Source organism: Camellia sinensis, chromosome 3, assembly GCF_055761805.1.
Source record: "Camellia sinensis isolate YWXY chromosome 3, ASM5576180v1, whole genome shotgun sequence".
In the NCBI taxonomy this organism is placed as follows: domain Eukaryota; kingdom Viridiplantae; phylum Streptophyta; class Magnoliopsida; order Ericales; family Theaceae; genus Camellia; species Camellia sinensis.
Window position 1 is genome coordinate 224,720,688 of NC_138963.1, and position 21,193 is coordinate 224,741,880.

General features: G+C 34.1%; 1 protein-coding gene across 7 annotated transcripts; it reads left to right on the plus strand.

The window, feature by feature from the left end:
- The first annotated feature begins 6,555 nt into the window (after positions 1–6,555).
- LOC145789261 (uncharacterized) lies at positions 6,556–21,187 on the plus strand. Of its 7 annotated transcripts, none has more exons than XR_014365334.1 (7): positions 6,590–6,763; positions 8,537–8,694; positions 17,801–18,016; positions 18,087–18,143; positions 18,978–19,246; positions 19,610–19,807; positions 20,540–21,187. XR_014365334.1 is itself a non-coding variant. In XM_082922403.1 (6 exons), exons 3-6 carry the CDS (start codon positions 17,878–17,880, stop codon positions 20,972–20,974), a joined length of 972 nt encoding a protein of 323 aa, XP_082778529.1. In that variant the 5' UTR covers positions 6,590–6,763; positions 8,537–8,694; positions 17,801–17,877; the 3' UTR covers positions 20,975–21,187. The 7 variants fall into 7 exon arrangements, 3 of the variants coding, with proteins under 3 accessions (XP_082778531.1, XP_082778529.1, XP_082778530.1); XR_014365335.1 differs by having other exon boundaries at positions 6,624–6,763; positions 8,527–8,694; positions 18,853–19,246; XM_082922403.1 differs by having other exon boundaries at positions 17,801–18,143; positions 18,978–19,036; positions 19,596–19,807.
- Positions 21,188–21,193: the final 6 nt, after the last annotated feature.

Genomic DNA, 21,193 nt, shown 5'->3' on the forward strand with positions numbered 1-21,193 from the left:
TTGGGTTATTAAAAATTTCACAATATTAAATATAACACAATATTCAGAATTTGAATAAATAAAAACAAACAGAATAATAATTATCAATATAAAAGTAGAAGAGATAGAGAGAGAAAATCAAACACTGCGATTTATAGTGGTTCGGCACGCCAGGCCTACGTCCACTCCCCAAGGAACCTCCTTGAGAATTTCTTTACTATCAATTGAATAAATACACCACCAAGCTTGTGGATTTGGCACAGGGCTTACTCTTATCTATTGAGCCTCACTCAACAATAAATGCCTTACCCTTACAAAATCTCTCACAAAAATAAGGAATAAGAATAAGTGGTAATTGAACCCACTTTTACAATAATTCTCTCACAAAGAGTAGATATGAAAGTGTAAGAACAAAAACTATACTTAGATCTGAAAGTGAAAGAGCAGAATACTCAGAATTTTGGAGCTCACAGAAATATTTTCTCTTCAAGTTCTTGATTTTTTCTCCACATCCAACACCTCTATTTATACACAAGAATATACCCGTTGGACGCTCCTTGCTGACGTCATGGCTTACATAAGCACGCTCCTGACGTCATCGCTTACATAAGCACGCTCCTGATGTCATCGCTTACATAAGCAGGCTCTTGATGTCATTGCTTACATAAGCACACTCCTTAAATTTAAATAGTCAGCAAATGATAATAATTAAAAAGATAAAAATAAGATTGATTTTTTTCTTCTTGTTTTTTTCAAACATGGAGCCACCGTTTTTGTAAACAATTTAATACAAAGTTCACAACTTTCAAACAAATAAATAATTTTCTCCATCTAGTTTATAATATATATATATATATATATACATATATACATAACTCCATCTTTTTCTTCTTGTTTGATTATAATATAATATAATCAATGTAGTGTAAAAAATTTAATAGCGCACGTGATGTATTCTGCATATAATGTTATATAAGTTCTAATCAAAATTTTGCATACAGAAAAATCTCTATAAATAATATTTATGATGGATCTGAAAATATATGTCCTCTTTAAAATATTGTATATGTTGTAAAGATTTTATACTAAATATTTTACCACTCCATATTAATTTTGTCAAAATAAGACAACCCATAAATATCAAATTTGTCAAAATAATACAACCAATCAATCATTTTTGTCAAAATAATATAATTAATCGATTTGTCAAAAGATGAATAGTAACTAACCCTATTTTTCAAAAAGTGAATAGTAAAGTTTTTGAAAATATTTAAAATAATCATTTTTGTCAAAATAATATAATTAATCGATTTGTCAAAAGATGAATAGTAATTAACCCTATTTTTCAAAAAGTGAATAGTAAAGTTTTTGAAAATATTTAAAATAATATTTAACATATATATTTTAAAAAGATAATATTATTTTATTTAAATAATATTTAACAAATATATATATTTTAAAAAGATAATAATTTGTGTCAAATAATATGTATATTAACTAATATATTTTAGACATCATCAAAATTAAATAATATGATTAACAACCATGAATTATTTTATATAATTTATGTTTTATGGTTATATTAATGTTTCAATTACGTGGATTATTTTCTGAACTCTATTTGCTTAAATTGAAACCTATGGATATGTTTGTTTAAATTTTAGAAAATATTTGACAATGATTTTATAAACATTTGTTTTGAATAAGTACCACCACGAATGTCCTATACCTTGAGGGATTTAAATAATTACTGGCCATCTGAATTATCACTATAATGACCCTCTAACATCTCATGTCTAGGGGGATTTAAATAATCTTTGGCCCCCCTCTCTCTCTCTCTCTCTCTCACACACACACACACACATATTTGGAGTGTATATTGAATGGTTGATAAAGTGAAATGTTAATAATAAAAAAATAAATAAATTTTTCTTTTAAAAAAATTGGATATACACGGCCTGTTATCACCCTAACACATAGGGTGGTGAGTCATAATAGGGAAGAAACAAATGGCAAGGGATTTGAGTGACACGTGGTGGCAAAAGTTACCACATGACTGTGCACATTACCTCCTATAAATAGTGAGTCGCCGAGCGTCGGAAAGAAACAAGAAAGAGATACATAGATTCAAAACAAGTATAACATACTAGTAAGCAATAATAAGGAAGTAAAGGCTAAGGATCGATAATAAGGTGAGTAATATTATATCTTGAGTCACCATAACATATTTTACGTATGTTTTGAGTTATTATGAATTATTTTATATAATTTATGTTTTATGACTATATTAATGTTTCAATTACGTGGATTATTTTCTGAACTCTATTTGCTTAAATTGAAACCCATAGATATGTTTATTTAAATTTTAGAAAATATTTGATAATGATTTTATAAACATTTGTTTTGAATAAGTACCACTACGGAAGTCCCATGCGTTAGGGGACTTAAATAATTACTGGTACTCTGAATTGTCATTTTAGTGACCCTCTGACAGTCCCATGTCTTGGGGGACTTAAATAACCTTTGGCCCTCTGATTAGTCACTTCGTGACCCTGTGTCTATCATTGATCCATTGACCCTCTATTATGTTTTGTACCGTGGTTATAGTTATTTTTATATGATTTTGTGTTATATGTCTATTATTAAAAATAATTTATTCGAACCAAACTATTCATCGTTTAGTCTAAATAATTATCCATGGTGATTTTATACCCTCATGCTCTTAGTATAATATATCTCACTCTGCCATGTACTTATAGCTATTAAAATCCTTTTCAGGTGAAGAAATTTAAAGAATGATGGTTTTACCCTGTGGATCAGAACCTCAAAATTGATATGGATATCATGTTTTTTTTTTTTTTTTTGTATTTATTATCTGACTGATGTTACATCGTTACATAAATAAAATTTCTATGTACGCTTTAGATATTTATCTACATCTTTTATTTTAATACATAAATAATAATTTCTACGTACGCTTTAGAAATTTATCTACATCTTTTATTTTAATCCGATGAATTATTTAATTTAATTACTTGGAATTAATCTAAGAAATTTTAGAATTAGCTAGTTGCAAATCCAACCCTGGTCACTGGGATGGATCGTGACACGGGGTGTGACATCAACTGGTGGAAAAAATGTTTTGAGACATTCCCGTATTTATGAAATAAAATTTCAGCAACAATGCCCCCCGGACCACTTACACTTTCTTTCAGTCTGCGAAGACCTGTTGATCCAAGGCTTTTTTCACCCCACGTCAGATCTGATGGTATTCTTGAAGCTGTTGTCTTGAAATACGAGTAATACTTCATGTTTTGTAATTCAATTAATCTTGGAAACCGTGAACCATATAAAGAACAACACTTCTTGTAGATTTTCCTATCCATTATTGGGTTATTTGGTTTCTTGTGCTGAGTAACATATAATAGGGGGACATATGAAGGGGTTTGGAAGTAAAAGTAAGAAGTATTGGTTGGTTGGCTCTATAACCTCACTTTGTTAGAGCATAACCCCCTTTGATATATCCAGCCGAAGCACTTGATCTTCTATCTCACTGGAAAATCAAGGTTTTTTACTCTCCCAATGTACGTACGTGTGTAACTTCTTTTTGATTTTTGATTTCAAAAGTTGTATTTATATTCCAATGTATATATTTAAAAATAAATAAAATCCACAGCAACAATTGTACAGTCACAGAGGTTACCCTTGTTTGTGGTCCAGCTCCACAGGAGTCAAACCTTAACACTGGAAGAATTCTTCATTGAATGAAAAAATGAGCCATATACCTCCCTGCATCGGGAAATCAATCAACTCCAAATCATCAATCAACGAAGAAAAATCCCTCATAGCACCCACTGGTGCAAACCCAACTTCTCCTTCGAACAACGCACCATATTAAAATCCCCCCTACACACCATGGCGCTAACCACCAAAAAGCAATATTCTGTATTTCGGCCAAAAATAAAGGCCACTCTACCCCCCTTATCGGCCCATAAACTCCAATCTTAGGTGTGTTCTTCTCTGTTTTGAGGCGATCTCGGGACTTCGGGTGAATTTGGGGAAGTCAGAGTTGATTCCGGTTGGGTCCGTGCCATGTATTTCCATATTGGCTGCCAATTTGGGTTGTAAGATAGGGGCCTTACCCATAACTTATTTGGGGTTACCTTTGGGGGCTTCTTTCAAGGCTCCAAGGGTGTGGGATGGGGTGGTGGATAGGGTGCAGCGTCGTTTGGCAGGGTGGAAGTGGCAATATCTTTCGAAAGGAGGACGCGTTACTTTGATCAAGAGTGTCCTTTCGATTATCCCGACTTATTTCATGTCAATACATGTTATTCCTGTGTCTATTGCTTGGAGGTTGGAAAAGTTACAACGGGATTTCTTATGGGGAGGAGGGTCAGGGGAGGAGGGTCAGAATCCTTCCATTATCATCTTGTCGCCTGGGATCAGATTTGTTCTCCTAAGGCGATGGGGGGTTTGGGGATCCGGAGTTTGATTTCATTTAATTTGGCTCTTTTGGGGAAGTGGTTATGGCGGTTTGGGATAGAAAGGGAGCGGTTGTGGAGGAAGGTGATCGGGGCTAAATATGGTTTGGGATGGGGGGATTGGTGTACTGAGGAGGTTACCCATTCGCATGGTCGCAGTTTATGGAAAGGAATTTGGTTGGGACGGGAGGAGTTTTGGAAGAATGTGAGTTTTTTGGTTAGGGGGACCCGAGTTCGGTTTTGGAGGGATAGGTGGTGTGCGGAGCTGCCATTGGCAGTGATGTTCCTGTTGCTTTTTTGGATTGCCACTGACCGGGAGGCGACAGTGGATTCTTATGCCTAGATGCAAGGCCAAGTGGTTGTGTGGAATGTAGTTCTACGTCGTTAAGTGCAGGATTGGGAGATGGGGTAAGTGCTGGGTCTGTTGGGTTTTTTGTATGGGCTTCGGTTTAGAGGGGTTGGAGAGGATTGTATGAGGTGGGATTGTCCGAAGTCTAAAGGGGTTTTTTCTGTATCTTCTTTTTACCATAGGCTTACAGGGAGGGTTAGGGTGCCTTTCCCTTGGAAGAGTGTTTGGGTGGTGGGTTGTCCGTCTAAAGTTGCTTTCTTTGTGTGGACAACTGCATTAAGCCGTATTCTGACGATTGATAATTTGAGTCGCCGTGGGCATATTTTGGTCAACTAGTGTTGCATGTGTTGTGGAGCTGCGGAGTCAGTGGATCATTTGCTTATTTGCTGTCCGGTTGCTTCACGCCTTTGGATGTCTATAGTCGCTCTCTTCGGTTTGGATTGGGTTCAACCAGGGACTGTAAGGGCTGTGTTACAAAGCTGGGTTAGGGGGAGGGTTGGGAAGAGAAGGCGGAAGGCTTGGAACTTAGCTGGCCATTGTCTTATGTGGCTACTGTGGTTGGAACGTAATCGGCGGGTTTTTTTGAGGGAGGTGCGTTCGGCGGTTTCGTTGGAGAGGCATTTGCTCCTCGTGGTGCATAGTTGGTTAACGCTGACTGTGGACCCGACTGTTTTGTCTTTTGTTGAATTTGTAGAGGATTTGTCTTCATAGTTCTTTTGCTTGCTTTTATTCATGTGTTTTGTGTAGTTACGGTTTAGGTTGCTTTTTGTTTTGTCAATCCACTTTTTTATATTCTTTTCATCGCCTTGACGCCTTTTAATAAAGTTGGTTCATTTATCAAAAAAAAAAAAATCATTAAAAAAAAAATAGAGATACTCACCAAATGATGAGAAAGGTGCAAAGCGCACAAAATATACTACTTCAAAAAAAAAAAAAATACAACTTTTTTTTTTATATGAAAATTTCTCATACAACCTAATATGTTTATTTCAATTTCAATTTCATTTCTTGCACACAAAAAATTTCTTTTATTTTGAAGGTAATGTTGCCTCATAACTCAATTTTCTTTGAACTTTTTATTTTTTTACTTTTTATATAGTTATAAAAAGAGTTTATTGAAGCAATTAGGCCTCGTTTGGGATATATTATTTTAGTAATTTTTTAGTTTTTTAATTAAAATCTGAGATAAAAAAATTAATATATTTAGAATGATTTTTTAATTTTTTATGAAAAGATATGCAAAAAGTAGAGAAAAAATAAAATTTTTAATTTTTTGATAGAGGTTGTTGACTTTTTAATTTTTTTAGTAATTTGTTGACTTTTAAGTTAAAACAATGGGTTGCCAAATGAAGCTTTAATTTTTTGTTTTTGAATAATTAAAATTTATTTTATAATTGATATTTAAATGAATAAATCAGACTAAAATTGGTGAAAAAAAATGTTTTTTTTTTTTGAATAGGAAAAAAAAAGAGGGTATTTTATCGTTAGTACTCAGGGTATCACCGTTGCGAAATAAATACCTCAGTCATGCCACGTTTGGGAACTGACTTTTTTTAGTAATTTTTTAATTTTTTAACTAAAATATAATGTAAAAAAATTTGTATATTTAAAATAAATTTTTAATTTTTTACAAAAAAAATATGTAAAAAGTAAAGATAAATTTTTTTTTTAAAATTTTTTATATAAATAATTAATTTTTTATCTTTTTAATAATTTTTAAATTTTTTAATAAAAAAAAATCACTTTACAAACACGGCCTACTCTTCGCCGGACGAACGGCGTGCTTTACTTTAAAACCCAAACCAAACGACTCACACAAACCCTAAAACCCATCCATTCACTCCCTCCCTCGCAGGAGAGAGATATACAGATAGATAGATAGAGAGAGAGAAAGAGAGATAGAAAGAGCGGAGGAGGAGTCCCCCCCGCCGTCCCTTCAGATTCAGGTTTTGCGGTAATTTACCAGCGATTAATCTTTGATTCGTTTCTATCATTGTTTACTTGTTTATTTTATTTGTCGTCATCGTTTGATTTTGAACTCACTTTCTTGAGTTTTTCCAGACTCTCTCTCTCTCTCTCTCTCTCTCTCTCTCTCTCTCTCTCTCGTGTAAATCTGATACTTGATCCTGCATCTCTCACTCACTACTCACGATTACGTTATGACCATATTTAAATTCGATTTTAGGTGTATGATTCATTGTCTTAGCGGATCGTATAGTTAGCGAACTGACATTTGTTTTTTTTTTCTTTAAAAAATAAATCCAAAACATGCTTGATTCTGTTTAAAGATAGTTATATTTGGTGATTTATTGAATCGATTCTGTGGCATCACCTTCCTTGTTATTGTTTGCTTGCTTGCTGCGTTATTCACTTATGTTTAAAGAGAAAAACCTGATCTGTTTCGTTGCATATACATGCTCTTCTTTTCCTACTTTTTTATGTGTGCATTTTATATTTTGGTCTTGCCTCACTGTTAGTAATGTTGGGAATCAAATCTATTTGGTTGAGTTTTATGAATTTGGTTTTTGAAAAATTTTCACAAACCAGAATATAAACAGATGCATTGAGATTATATCTCGAGTTGTATTACACAAATTATAAAATTGTACACATTTACTTGTATATTTGCCTACCTGTGTTTCTCTGGCCTCATTAATCTTCTCTCTTTATATGTTGGAAATGGTAAGCTTTATGATTTTGTTGATTTTCAAAAGGCAGCCATAACTGTGTAAAAATAATTTATATTGCAAACAAAACCGCTTGTCAATCATAATGTTACAAGTTTGGTTATATATATAGGATTTTAGACTACTTGTGTTACATGTCTTTTATCTGTCATGATTACCCTTGAAGGTTTTGTTAAACACAAAGGATTGACTCTTGTATGATTGAAGGTTTTACTCTTGTATGCTAGCTCATTAGAAATAGATGATTGATTCTTTCTTTTGCTTCACTTGGAAACATTGTTGGGAGCATGTATAGTCACATAAATCCTGTATTCTACATATTTCTGTCCTCTCTTATTTTCTCTTTTATTCGTGGTGATGTCTCCGATGAATGTATTCCCGTGCAACATTAAAATAACGTAAGTAACAAATATTAATCACATTTCCTGCCAATATATATTTGCTATATATTGTTGTGTACACCTTTACTGGCTTTTAAAAAAAACAAAAAAAAACCAAAGTATTGCTGGAGCCAATTTGCTTAGCAATTGGTGAACACTAATGAATGCTTTTGAGCTATCATTCAACTATGAATGCTGCAGCCTTTGTTAAAATGGCAGCATTCTTTCTTAAAGACAATTTTGCCTCCATGAATTTAATTATCCTCTCTTATTTAGCCCTCATCACACTATAGTGGCAGCAATAATGATGCATCTGCACTTGCAATAGAATGGATAGTAGTGCAGAATATTGCAACTTATAATGATGAAGATAGGGACAACTGAGTGGACATAGAGGGCAATAACAGAGTTGAAGCACATAGTTTGACTTGCTCATAGATTGTTTCTACATTTGCATGTGTATGTGTGTGGAGCTGAGCCAAGATTGCCTTCATTTCATTTTTCCTAATTTCTCTGTTGGACTAAATTTGTTTTCTGGATATGGTATAACAGTGAAGCTTCAAAGGTTTCATCTTTTACTAGCATAGCTATATGTTTATTTACGCCCAAATCTTTTGGTGAATAACTTTGAGAATGAATTGAAACTTTAGTTGTCTATAGAACCAAATTTGGGAACATCAATATGGACCCAGCTGTGGTTTTGACTGGAACAGCAAATGAACAGAGAGTCGGACACAGTTTTGGTAGTGTTGAGATTGGTCGTAGCGAAAGTGCCTACATTTTTCGGGTTGCTTTACCTGGTGTTCGTCGCAATAGCTGTAAGTTTCTTGTCCTGCTTATTTATCAATGTGCATATATTAGTAAATGTGTGTTTGAAAACGTATGGAGCATGCCTACTTCAATAAATATGCTGTATCTGTACCGGGTACTGACCGGTATATAGTACTTTGTATAGTATTTCCGCATACATATTGGATAAACAAAATACGTATTCAAATTTTTTCTTCTTAATTTTTGACATACCCAAATCTTAGTTGCACGAAGCGGGAGTGGAGGCGGGAGAGGGAGCGAGGAAGCATGAGCTGATAGAAGTTTCTTAGGTAGGGAGCGCCTTGGGGAGCGGTAATATATATATATATATTAGTAGTTATTTTTTAAATATATTTATTATATAAAGATGAGTTAAATAGTTATTTTTAAATATATTTATTATTTTTATCTTAGGTATTATTTTTATTGGTAATATTTTTAATTTATTTTTTATTTTTAATTGATATATATTATAAATAAAAAAATATATAACAAATAAGGAATAATAAAATATGTTAAAATAAATAAAAAATAAAAATTGGATTATTTATTTTATAGATTTTATTAGATTTTTTTTATTATATATGATTTAATTAGATATTTTATTAATGGCTAAAATATCATTTTATCCTTTTATTTTATTTTCTTGGACCAATGAGGTTAAATGATGAATCATCATGGCCCAAAGTTTCATCCAAAACCCAAATACAAAACGGGGCAGTACTTCCCCTCCATTAAGGCCCATTAGGGCTTTGCCTAGCTTTTTATATATATAAAGGTCTTTTCAATAGCCCTAAACACACACAGAGACAGGGGGAGCTCTCTCTTTCTCTTTCATTTCCATCGCCTACACGAGATTGGCGAATTGGTCGGCGTCCAAGCATGAACTGTAAGTTTTCTTTACAAGATCGAAGAAAATTGAAGAAGAAGAAGAAGAAGAGCAGTGACGAGAGACGACAAGCGACGACTATCGAAAACCGATAAAGTCTTCTCTCTCTCTTCTGTTCTCTCATTCTTTTTTGTGCTTCATAGCTTCTGAGTTGTTTTATTTCCACCAATGATCCCATCTTGGACAGGATTGCGTTTCTCTCTACAGAAACGCAATTCTTGCACGTTTCTTTCTAAGAAACACGGAATCGCGTTTCTTACGAAGATTCGTCACCTGGTTGCATGATTCTTGCAACTAAGACCCAAACGTACCTAGTATATGCCCAAACCGTATTGTACCGTATCGTACCGTGCCATTATTTTACTACAGAGATTAAATTTCTTTTAGTAGATTTCTTTTTAATTTTTAATTTTTAATTTTATACTTAGCATGATTTTAAAATAAGCTATGGTTTGTAAGTTATTTAATATAATGATATTTAATTTTGGTTTATACTGTTACTTTTGACATTAAATGTCAAATTAAACCATTTAATTAATTTTCGCATTACTCTAAATTAAAAATAAATATTTTTTTACAAACGTACCAAACCGTATCCATACCTTTTTTTCCGAATTTTAACGTATCGACCTATCCATATTGTACAGGTATCAGTACTTGTACCCATACCAGTGCTTCATAGTTGAAGCCTCAATTAATAGTCTAGGAAGCATGGCTAATGGTTCGTTATGGGTACGCCTACAAGGAAAAATCTAAAATAAAATAAGATACATGTGCAGTTAGTTATGTGATAAGAAAAAAAAAATTATTATTTTTAATAGTACATGATATATAACAATTTAAAAATCAAATGCACAAAATAATTAAATTAATTTTTAAGTTTATAACAATAGGCACAACATACCCCTCTATTTTGAAAAAATTACATTTATGTCCCCAATGTACCCATAATTGTACCTGAAATGTACCCATGGCGTACCCGCCCTGTCTGTCTAAGCCACACTTGTAAGCATGTTGTGTGCCCGATATTAGGGATGGACAAACGTTTGGCTGAGCTGACATTACATAATAAGGGATTTTGTGTTTACCCAAGCGGGGCCCGGTTCGGCCCTAACATCGGGTCTCTATATATCTGTTCAAGCCTGGTCGAAAAAATAATTATAAATCTCAAGCCCACCAATCGGGCTATATGTTAAAAAAAAATTTAAAATATTCCATAATTAAATTCAATTACACATTATATTTCTTATATAAATATATTGATATCATTATAAATTGAAATTGAAATTGAAAAATTGTGTATAAATTGAAAGACTTCTTAAATAAATTCAATCACACATCACCACAAATGTGAGTTTCAATACAATCAACAAAGATAAAGTTTAAATACTAACAAAAAATATATATTTTAATGTATTATAAATAAATAAATAAATAATTAATTAATTTAATAGCGGGCCGGGCTGGGTTGAAAGTTTAAATCCCAAGCCCAGCCCATTAACATTTCGGGTTTAAAATGTTGGCTCAACCCGACCATATGGGCTAAAACAACTTTCCCAAGTCCTAAAAAATAGGGTTGGGCTGGTCGGGCTGGATAGGCCAACATGCCGATGTCCACCCCTATCCAACGGGCCAACAGCTTTATCGGTAATCATACTCGTACCACACCGTACTGGATAAGTATCTGTAATCATACAACATATAATATTTTTAGAGTACCCATATTTCATAGGTTATAGTTAACCCTGTGTTGACTCTTAATTTTGAATGGGTAATGTCGTATTCTGGTGACTACACAGCAAAGTTTTCGATTCTGTCTAACATAATGCCACTTGCTATGCACTTGAAAATCGGGGAGCAGTATGTGAAATGTTTTTACCTCAAGCAAATAGAAAGTTGTGATCAACCAGACAAAAGAGTAGGACATGTAGTTGCTACTGATATTTGCTTTAGGAATTTCTCCATCTGCATGAATCCTCACATTATCATTGAAAACCAAAAATGAAAAAAAATAAAAATAAATAGAAATGGAGGAGATGACCAAATGGAGATTGTTTTTCATCTCAGGTAATGTGAAGTATACTATTCAACCTAATGGTAAGGTACATGTTGAAGGACTGGTGGGAAATGTTGCAATGTTGATGGATATGCCAAATCCGTTTGAAATGAAAGTTGAACAACTGTGTCCAAGTGGACCCTTCCATGTTACCTTTGATTTGCCTGGACCTGTTGACCCCAGGCTATGTTCTCCCAATTTTAGGCCTGATGGTATCCTGGAAGTTGTTGTCAAAGCCAAGAAACCATGATTGTTGCCTTTCTCAAGCTTTGTTGGAATCCCATGAGCTGTGTTATGAAACTCTGTTGTCATCAGAATTTGCCAAATATATATACATATTTTTAAATGTATGATTGTGTGTAATAAAGAGAAAGTAGTGTTTGGTGGAGTTAAACTCAAATCATATGATACTCACCAAAACAAACTCGTTATCATACCATCTATATATATGGTTTTAGTCCTAATTGAATTCCTGTTGTGTGTTTTCCATTGTTTACCTTTTTGGGTTTCACATTTCGTGTGCATGGAGAGTATGCAGCCTACTTGTCATGTGAAGATTTTAATTGTCCAGCTATGAATACATGTTTCATTGGATGAGTTAAACTTTCATTGGACAAGCCAGTAATGTTGCATAAATAGATTAAATTAATAAATAAGATAAAATGTCACATTAAATCTATAATTATTTTATTTTATTTTTTTACGAACATCACATCTAATTATAAACACAAAATTTTTAATCTATTAAAATAATTAAAAATTAAAATAACCTATTAAAATAGTTAACTTTTTAAAGCCACAGTTTGGGTGACCGACTGGATATTGATTTGCAATTCTTTATTCAGGTCGGATCCGGAGTGGAAGTGGAATGAGCCCAACTCTGGGGAGGCTTGGGCCCCCAAATTGTCATTTTACTCATAATTTTTATTTTTTATAAATATACGTATTAAAAAAAAGAAGTCCCCCACTAATTAAAATCAATCAAGGCCGGCCCTGCATGAGAGAGAAAATGGGCTTGAGTCAGATTTTGATCCACTTGTATTGTATTCCCTGCGTTCAATCATGCTTGAAAGTGGGCTGGGCCCATTAGGATACTCAGCTCAAGGACACTCACTGCTCACTCGCTCACAAGGGAGAGTTGTTCCACTACATACACGCTTGTTTCGCATTGTTGGCTTTCATTTCAGGAAATATGCTTTACTCATTTCGCTTCTAATCGATCATTCTCTTGCAGGCTTCAATTGGTAAATCAATTTTTCTTTATTTTTTTATTTTTTGGGTCATAGATTACTGTTCTTCGTTTCTGATTTTCATTAATTTTTTCCCCATACATGCCTTTATCTTATTTTAGATGGTATAAAGATGTTTTTCTAATGAAAGTGCATGGCAGAGCTGATGCTAATTCAGACCACTGGAAAGCTAAGTTTATTGATGGTCTTCCTACTCTTTTTGCTGAAAGAGTCAGAAAGAAGTTAAGAGATCGTCATAATCAATTAGCTATTCCATATAATCGATATACCTATGGCCAACTCGTAGGTATTATCACTGATGAAGGACTTGCTTTATGCAATGATCTTAAATTACAGCAACAAATGAAACATCTTACAGGAAGAAAAGAATTAGGCGAATTCTGCGAACAATTTGCCTATGATACGAAATTACAATATCCTCACAAACCGAAAAAACATAAAATTGGAAAATCTTCAAAGTATTATTCCAAAAAATCTAAAAAACATAAATATGCTAAAAATCAATTTCAGCAGCAACAGCAATTACCTTCAAAAGGTAAACACAAATATTCCAGAAAAAAAATCCAAATCCACTATTAAATGTTACAAATGTGGACAGATAGGTCATTATGCTAATCGTTGTAAATCCAAAATACAACAGAAGCTTAATGAATTATCTTTAGATAATGAAATCTAGCAGCAGATTCTCAGAATGCTTTCTGATGAATCCGATACTTCTGATAACGAAGATGAAATTGCAGCACTTTATTCTTTCGATACCGGCACTGAATCTGATAATTCTCCAGAAATTTGTGATTGTAAAACAAATCTTAATCAGATTTCTGATTAAGTCAACTATTGGAAAGCCATAGTTGAAATGAATGGACTTGATATTGGAGGATCCAGTATCAATGTTCTTACCGAATAAGAACAGAATATGATTAGCATTGCTGATCAGATTTCTAATCCATAAATGAAATTAAAATTTTTAGAATTATGCTTACAGCAACAAAAGAAGGAAGAGATTCTTCCTCCTCAGCATTACAATATGAAAGAAGTTTTCCAAAGATTTCAATCTCTTACTGAAGAAAAACCATTAACAATTCAGGATTAAAAAATGGAAGTTAATGCTTTAAAAGTTAAAATTAAATATTTACAAACTTTTAATATTGCTATTAATTTTGAGATTAAGAAAATTAATAGTAAATTACAGCATAAAGAAAAAGCGATCATTATTAATGAATCCACTTCAGATTCAATTCCAGTATCAAAGGAGCCTGACTATCTCATGCTCATGAATACCGTTACCTTTCAGAAATGGTATATCAGGATAATCTTTGTGATAAAACCTGATTTTATCATAAAAGATGCCATTGCTCTTGTTGATAGTGGTGCAGATATGAATTGTATTCAGGAAGGATTAATTCCTACTAAATACTTTCATAAAACAACTCAATCACTTACAAGTGCAAGTGGTAATTCGTTATATATTCAATATAAACTTCCAGAAGTTTTAATTTGTAATAAAGGATTATGTCTTCCCACTTCTTTTGTTCTGATAAAGAACATGTCTCAGGCCATAATCCTAGGAACACCTTTCCTGTGTTTACTAATGCCAATTTCTAAAATTGATTCTATTGGCATTCATACAACCTTAAATAATCAATCGATTATTTTCGAGTTTATTATAGAAAGAATTAGATCAGATCAAAGATCTAGTTAATTTTAAAGAAAAGCAAATTAATTTCTTAGAAAAAGAAATTAGTTTTCTCACTACAGAACAAAGACTTCAACAGTCTTCTTTCCAGCAAAAGATTAAGTCACTTGAACAAGAATTTCAAAATCAATCTTTCTTTATTTTTTTATTTTTTGGGTCACAGATTACTGTTCTTCGTTTCTGATTTTCATTAATTTTTTCCCCATACCTTTTCTTTTCTATTATCATTTTTTGGGTGAATTAATTGTTTCTTCAATCCTATTTGATGGTTTCATCTCTGTGATCATGTGTGTAAACTGTCATTGTTAATTTGTAAATGCACAATGATCTAGCAAGTCAATGAAGTAGATAACAATAGCAAAAAGAAAAACCACACAATTACATTGTGAAATGTGTGATTGTGATTTTTTTTCATCTCATGTTTAAAAATCAAACTAAATCTATCAATACTTTATGACAAGATTGGTTGAAGACAATCTAGATCGATTATGCATTTGATTGTTTGTAGAAGGTGATATATTGCATTCCCTTTTGGTGCATTGGTATTACAATAGGAGGTTGAGTTTTAATCACTTTAATTTGAAAATTGGGTGAAAATTTGGGAGAAATTACAAGAGGTGTGCACTGTATGTAGAGTGTTTTGCAGATTTTGCATGCCTTGTCCACCTCATGTATGGGAAGATTCACTTGTAACTTCATTGAATGATCATTTTGTGTTGTTTTTTTTTTTTTTTTTTTTTTTGGATTCCCCATTGACAGATGGGTCAAAAAATGTTTCCATCTTGAAGTCAGTTATAGTTAACTCCATAATAGATGAGAGAAGTCGGAAATTCTCCAACATGCTGTTAATGAGATAGGCACCAATGAAGTATTAAGTTTTTAACAATGGTATTGTTACATTTGAAAAGAACGACTTCTGCACTTACATTGTACATTAAATGGAAACACATATTTTCTCAAAAGAAGCATATATATATACAAATACAATACAATACACATAAATATTTATATATCAGTTCATAAGAATTAAGATACATAATGTTCACATGTCATACTAATGCTCATATAATGTAATTAATGACCAACTACTAAGATCTTTCAATTTTTCCAACTCAATAAAGGGATAACCTGATTCACATAATCTTGGAAAAAGCGTGGTAGCTCGAATTGGAGGGGCCCGAATGAGTGTTGGCCGGACGTCTGCCTGGACGACCGGGTGAAAGATTGTTTACTGCGGTTGTCACCTTTGTCGACTGTCAGTCTCCTCACCGAACGACCAGCCGGACATCCGCTCAGACGACCGGCAAGATGAATTTCGAGCCATTCAAGCCAACCTCATATTTGAGCTACCAAGCATTGCCGCATGATCTTTTATACATTCACAAGTGTCTATCTCATTAACAGCATGTTTGAGAATTTCCGACTTCTCTCATCTATTGTGGAGTTAACTAAAACTGACTTCAAGATGGAAGCAGTTTTTGACCCATCTGTCAATGGGGAATCCAAAAAAAAAAAAAAACACAAATTGACGATTCAATGAAGTTACAAGTGAATTTTGCTATACATATGGTGGACAAGGCATGCAAAATCTGCAAAACACTCTACATACAGTGCACACCCTCTTGTAATGTCTCCCAAATTTTCACCCAATTTTCCAATTAAAGTGGTTAAAACTCAACCTCCTATTGTAATAACAATGCACCAAAAGGGAATGCAATATATCACCTTCTACAAACAATCAAATGTATAATCGACCTGGATTGTCTTCAACCACTCTTGTCATAAAGTATTGGTGGATTTAGTTTGATTTTCAAACTTGAGATGAAAAAAAATCACAATCACACATTTCACAATGTATTAGTGTGGTTTTTCTTTTTGCTATTGTTATCTACTTCATAGATTTGCTAAATCATCATGCATTTACAAATTAGCATGGACAGTTTACACACATGAACACAAAGATGTGTGACAAAAAAGAAGAAGAAGATTGATTTACCAATTGAAGTCTGCGAGAGAATGATCGATTAGAAGCGAAATGAGTAAACCATATTTCCTGGAACGCAAAGCCCGCAGTCCGAAACGAGAGCGTGTATGTAGTGGAACAACTCTCCATTGTTGTAAGCGAGGGAGCGGTGAGTGTCCTTGTGCTGAGTGTCCTGATGGGCCCAGCCCACTTTCAAGCATGATTAAACACAGGGCATACAATACAAGTGGCTCAAATATCTGACTCAAGCCCATTTTCTCTCTCATGCTGGGCTAGCATTGATTGATTTTCATAAGGGCCTATTCGAACTCACGAGTGGGGAACTTCTTCTTTTTATTACGTATATTTATGAAAAATAAAAATTATGAGAAAAATGACAATTTGGGGGCCAAAGCCTCCCAAGAGTTGGACTCATTCCAATTTCACTCCGGACCCTGAATAAAGAATTGCGAATCAATATCCAGTCACACAAACTGTGAAACGGGTAGTTAAAACTATTTTAATAACTATCATGAGATGAAAAGAGTTGGACTCTCTCTCTCTCTCGGGTTTTCTTTCTTTTTTCTTTTCTTTTTTTGTTTCCCTGAAAATGATGAATCAGGATCTTGAGTTCCGTTTCTGCTGAACAATTCTTTGATTACTTGATTCAGGATCATTGTGTAGGATTTTTAATTTATATTTATATATATATATATATACATACATACATGTATTAGAATACTGATCCAAGTAAAGTAATTAGTCAAGTTAAAGATGGATTGTTGCCCCTCAATGAGATCCAGTGGATTGTCTGTTCTGGGAACTCTGAAAATGAGGAAAATAAAATAAATAGATTAATTTTTGAATCTTGCAAATTGTGTTGTTTTGTTTCCCAGAAACAGATGATCCGAGTAGTGAAATTAAATTTTTTTTAAGTTGCTCTTTTCTTTTCCTCATCTTTCTCAGCAACCAAATGAAGCACTTGGAAGCTTCCGCCAGATGCAATATTTTCTTTCTTCTCTTGCATATTTAGTTCATAACATAGTCCACACACTGTTTTGAATCTACAAAACATGATTGCTTCAGAATCTGTTTAATAAAACTAATATGTGCTGTATGACTGTATCTCACACACATTTGCTTAGATTGCCTTTGCTATGAATATGATATTAACTGCCATTGATAGTCATAGTCATAGTCATAGTCATAGTCATAGTCATATTGGCTGCAACTTTCTTAGCCAAATTCTTATAATGATAGGAGATGTCACCCGCAAACAAGATGTTCAAAAAGCGTTACACGGCGCAGATTGTGTTTTTCACCTTGCTTCATATGGCATGTCTGGGAAAGAAATGCTCCAATTTGGCCGCGTGGATGATGTGAATATAAATGGAACTTGCCATGTCTTGGAGGCTTGTGTTGAGCATGGGGTTATGAGGCTTGTTTATGTGAGCACCTACAACGTTGTGTTTGGGGGTAAGGAGATTATCAATGGCAATGAAACCTTACCTTATCTCCCTCTTGATGATTATGTTGATCCATACAGCCGCAGCAAATGTATTGCTGAACAGTTAGTTCTAAAGAGCAATGGGCGCCCTCTCAAGTAAGTAAAGGCTGTCTTTGGCACCTTGTTTAGTAGGTGTGCTTCTCACTTCTTTAACTATATTTTTATGACTCTTCTTGTTCTTGGCTTCAAGTTTCAACTGGTTTAAAAAATAAATAAACAAATAAATTGTCACTTTTATGTATTAGCAAATGGGTTGGTATGTGTCAAGCATCTACTAACATGAATATGAAATTTTCCATAATATATTTTTGAACTATAGAAATAGCATAGAGAACAATGTTGTGATCTATTAAATAGAGGTTAAAAGAGTATGCATAACTTGTGATCCTAACAAGACACCTTAAATAAACATGAAAAAGCAGTACCTTGAACAGTGTAAAAATGATTCTGATGTGCATTGCCTCAAGCAGATCTATAAGACACTGCCTTTGTTTAGAAAAGTCATTCAACTTTCTTATGACTCATTGAATTCCCTTCTTTAATCTTGCAAATCCCAGCAATCTGAGTAAGAAGACAGTGTTTCAGATGCAATTCTTACTAGACCCCTACTACAAGTACAGGGTTCTTTGTGGAAATTATTGTTGACTGTTGAGAACTTCATCTTAGTTGTTTTCTCTCTTCAATTTACTTATTCAGGTTATATTGAAGAATTATGCATTCTCACTTTTCAAAATTTTGTTTGTTATCTGGAAAATAGCATAAGAAAGTCAAACTCAGATTGATGAAAATATCCTCCCTTTTTCAGATTTGCAGTATCAAGTTCTTCGCGCCTTTAGAGAAAGAGAATCAACACATGAATTTCAATGCTTGACCTGACCTCGTCTAGTTTGTAAGATTCTGATTTATGTACGATGTTTCTATGCTATGTAGGAAGAAGAATGGAAATCTCTATACATGCGCAATTCGTCCGGCTGCTATCTATGGACCAGGTGAGGAGAGACATCTCCCCCGCATTATAAATCTTTCGAAGTTAGGTCTGCTGCCATTCAAAATTGGTGAAGAAAGAGTGAAGTCAGACTGGGTTTATATAGATAACCTTGTTCTGGCCCTAATATTGGCTAGCATGGGACTCTTGGATGACATTCCCCAGAGGGAAGGACGTCCAATAGCTGCTGGTCAACCATACTTTATATAAGATGGTAATATTCAATCCATTTGCTTAGAAATATTTTACTTATTTCGTGGCAACTAGAGCTATTAAAGTTGAGTAATGCTATACAAACTAACACAACTTACAAAGTCACATGATTTGTACCTATTATATTATTTGAGTGGGTCCCATTTCAAATACCGAAGCCTTGTGACTGCGTGTCACATATCTGTGAGAAAAGTTAGTAAGATTTGTTAGTTTGTATAGTATTGTCCATTAAAGTTATTGATTAACCCTTGATTCCAAGGAAGGACTACTTGAATGTGAAAAACTGATTAGTGACTAGAGTCAACTGTGTTTAATATTTAACTGTTTTCCATGCAATGGTTTAATATCAGGCAATGATTTACAGGGTCTCCAGTCAACAGTTTTGAATTCCTCCGCCCACTACTCCAGAGCCTGGAGTATGACCTGCCAAAGCGGGTCATTAGCTGTCTCTCATGCTCTTGTTCTGGGAAGGATATTCCAGTTGGTCTACACTATCTTATATCCATGGTTGAACCGATGGTGGCTTCCTCAACCATTGAGGCTTCCTACTGAAGTGCACGAGGTTCACTTCTAAATTACCTCGGTTTCTGGTTGAATATAATTGTAGACTTGTAAAGCATTCCTTACTGCTTACAAAAACAACAAACATTGGGTCTTGGGGGTGGGCTTCCTTCAAGGTTCAGGGATCGAAACCTCTTAGGTACCAACAATTCCTTGGGGCCACCGGACTAGGGAAAAACCCTTGAATTAATGGTGGTGCACTTGCAGGAAACTCCTTGCCGAGGGCCTGTGCATCCCTAGGGATTAGTCGGGCTTTGATCCTCACACCTAGTGCCAATCCAAAAATAAAATAAATCAGAGAGAAGGGTTATCTCCCTTATATTAGGGGTTTTTTCCCATATATTATAGTAGTACAGTCCAAAGTACAAAAGTATCCTTACACAACGCAACATAACATAAAATCACTTCCTACTTGGATCTTATAAAGGGTCATCTATATACCCCTCTACTGGTTTCAATTTAAGTGGTTAATGAAACATATTGTCACTTTGATGCATACCTCCTATTGCCACTCGGTAGTTTCCTAAAATTCTGCAGTTCTCACTTGGCCTAGTTGCAATTGATCCTGCACCTTCCCACATGGTTTACCATAATTCCTTCCACCCCATCTCAACACCCACATTTCCAGACAAACTTGAAACATTCTCTAACATCTGTTATTAGGTTTTGCAAGTTTCACTACTGTGTACTGAACCATATCTGATATATTTGTGTGTGTTTTATTTCTTGACAGGTTGGGGTTACTCATTACTTCTCTTTCCTAAAAGCAAAGGAGGAGCTTGGCTATGTCCCTATGGTGAGTCCTCAGGAGGGCATGGCCGCAACCATATCATATTTTCAAGAGAGGAAAATAAGAAGTTTGGACGGGCCTACAATATATACATGGATGTTTAGTGTAATTGGAATGACTTTGCTATTTATTGCTGCATATTGGCCACCTTTCGGACTTGTGTCGCTTTTAAGAGATTTCTGTCTCTTCTTCTTCCGGTCTATGTGGGTAATGAGAATGGTGTTCATTTTGGCTACAGCAGCTCATATTGGAGAGGCTATGTATGCGTGGCATCTGGCAAAAAAAGTGGATCCTTTGAATGCAAGAGGCTGGTTTTGGCAGACTCTTGCGCTTGGGGTTCTTTCATTGCGTTTCCTGTTGAAGAGAGCCCGGAAGTAAGTTGGAGCATCTATTGTTGATATAATCTTTTTAGCAGCTGTATTTATTACTGTATAAGGGCAGTTCCTTCATAGGCAGTAAAATAGGACACAGCTAGGGGTTTAGATTTTTTTGGTAGTGTTGAAAAATGTGATCAGAGATCCTCTTTTTATTTCTATGAACAACCACTGTGTCTCTATCAAAGGAGATTTGATTTGATTTGATTTGATTTGATCTGCG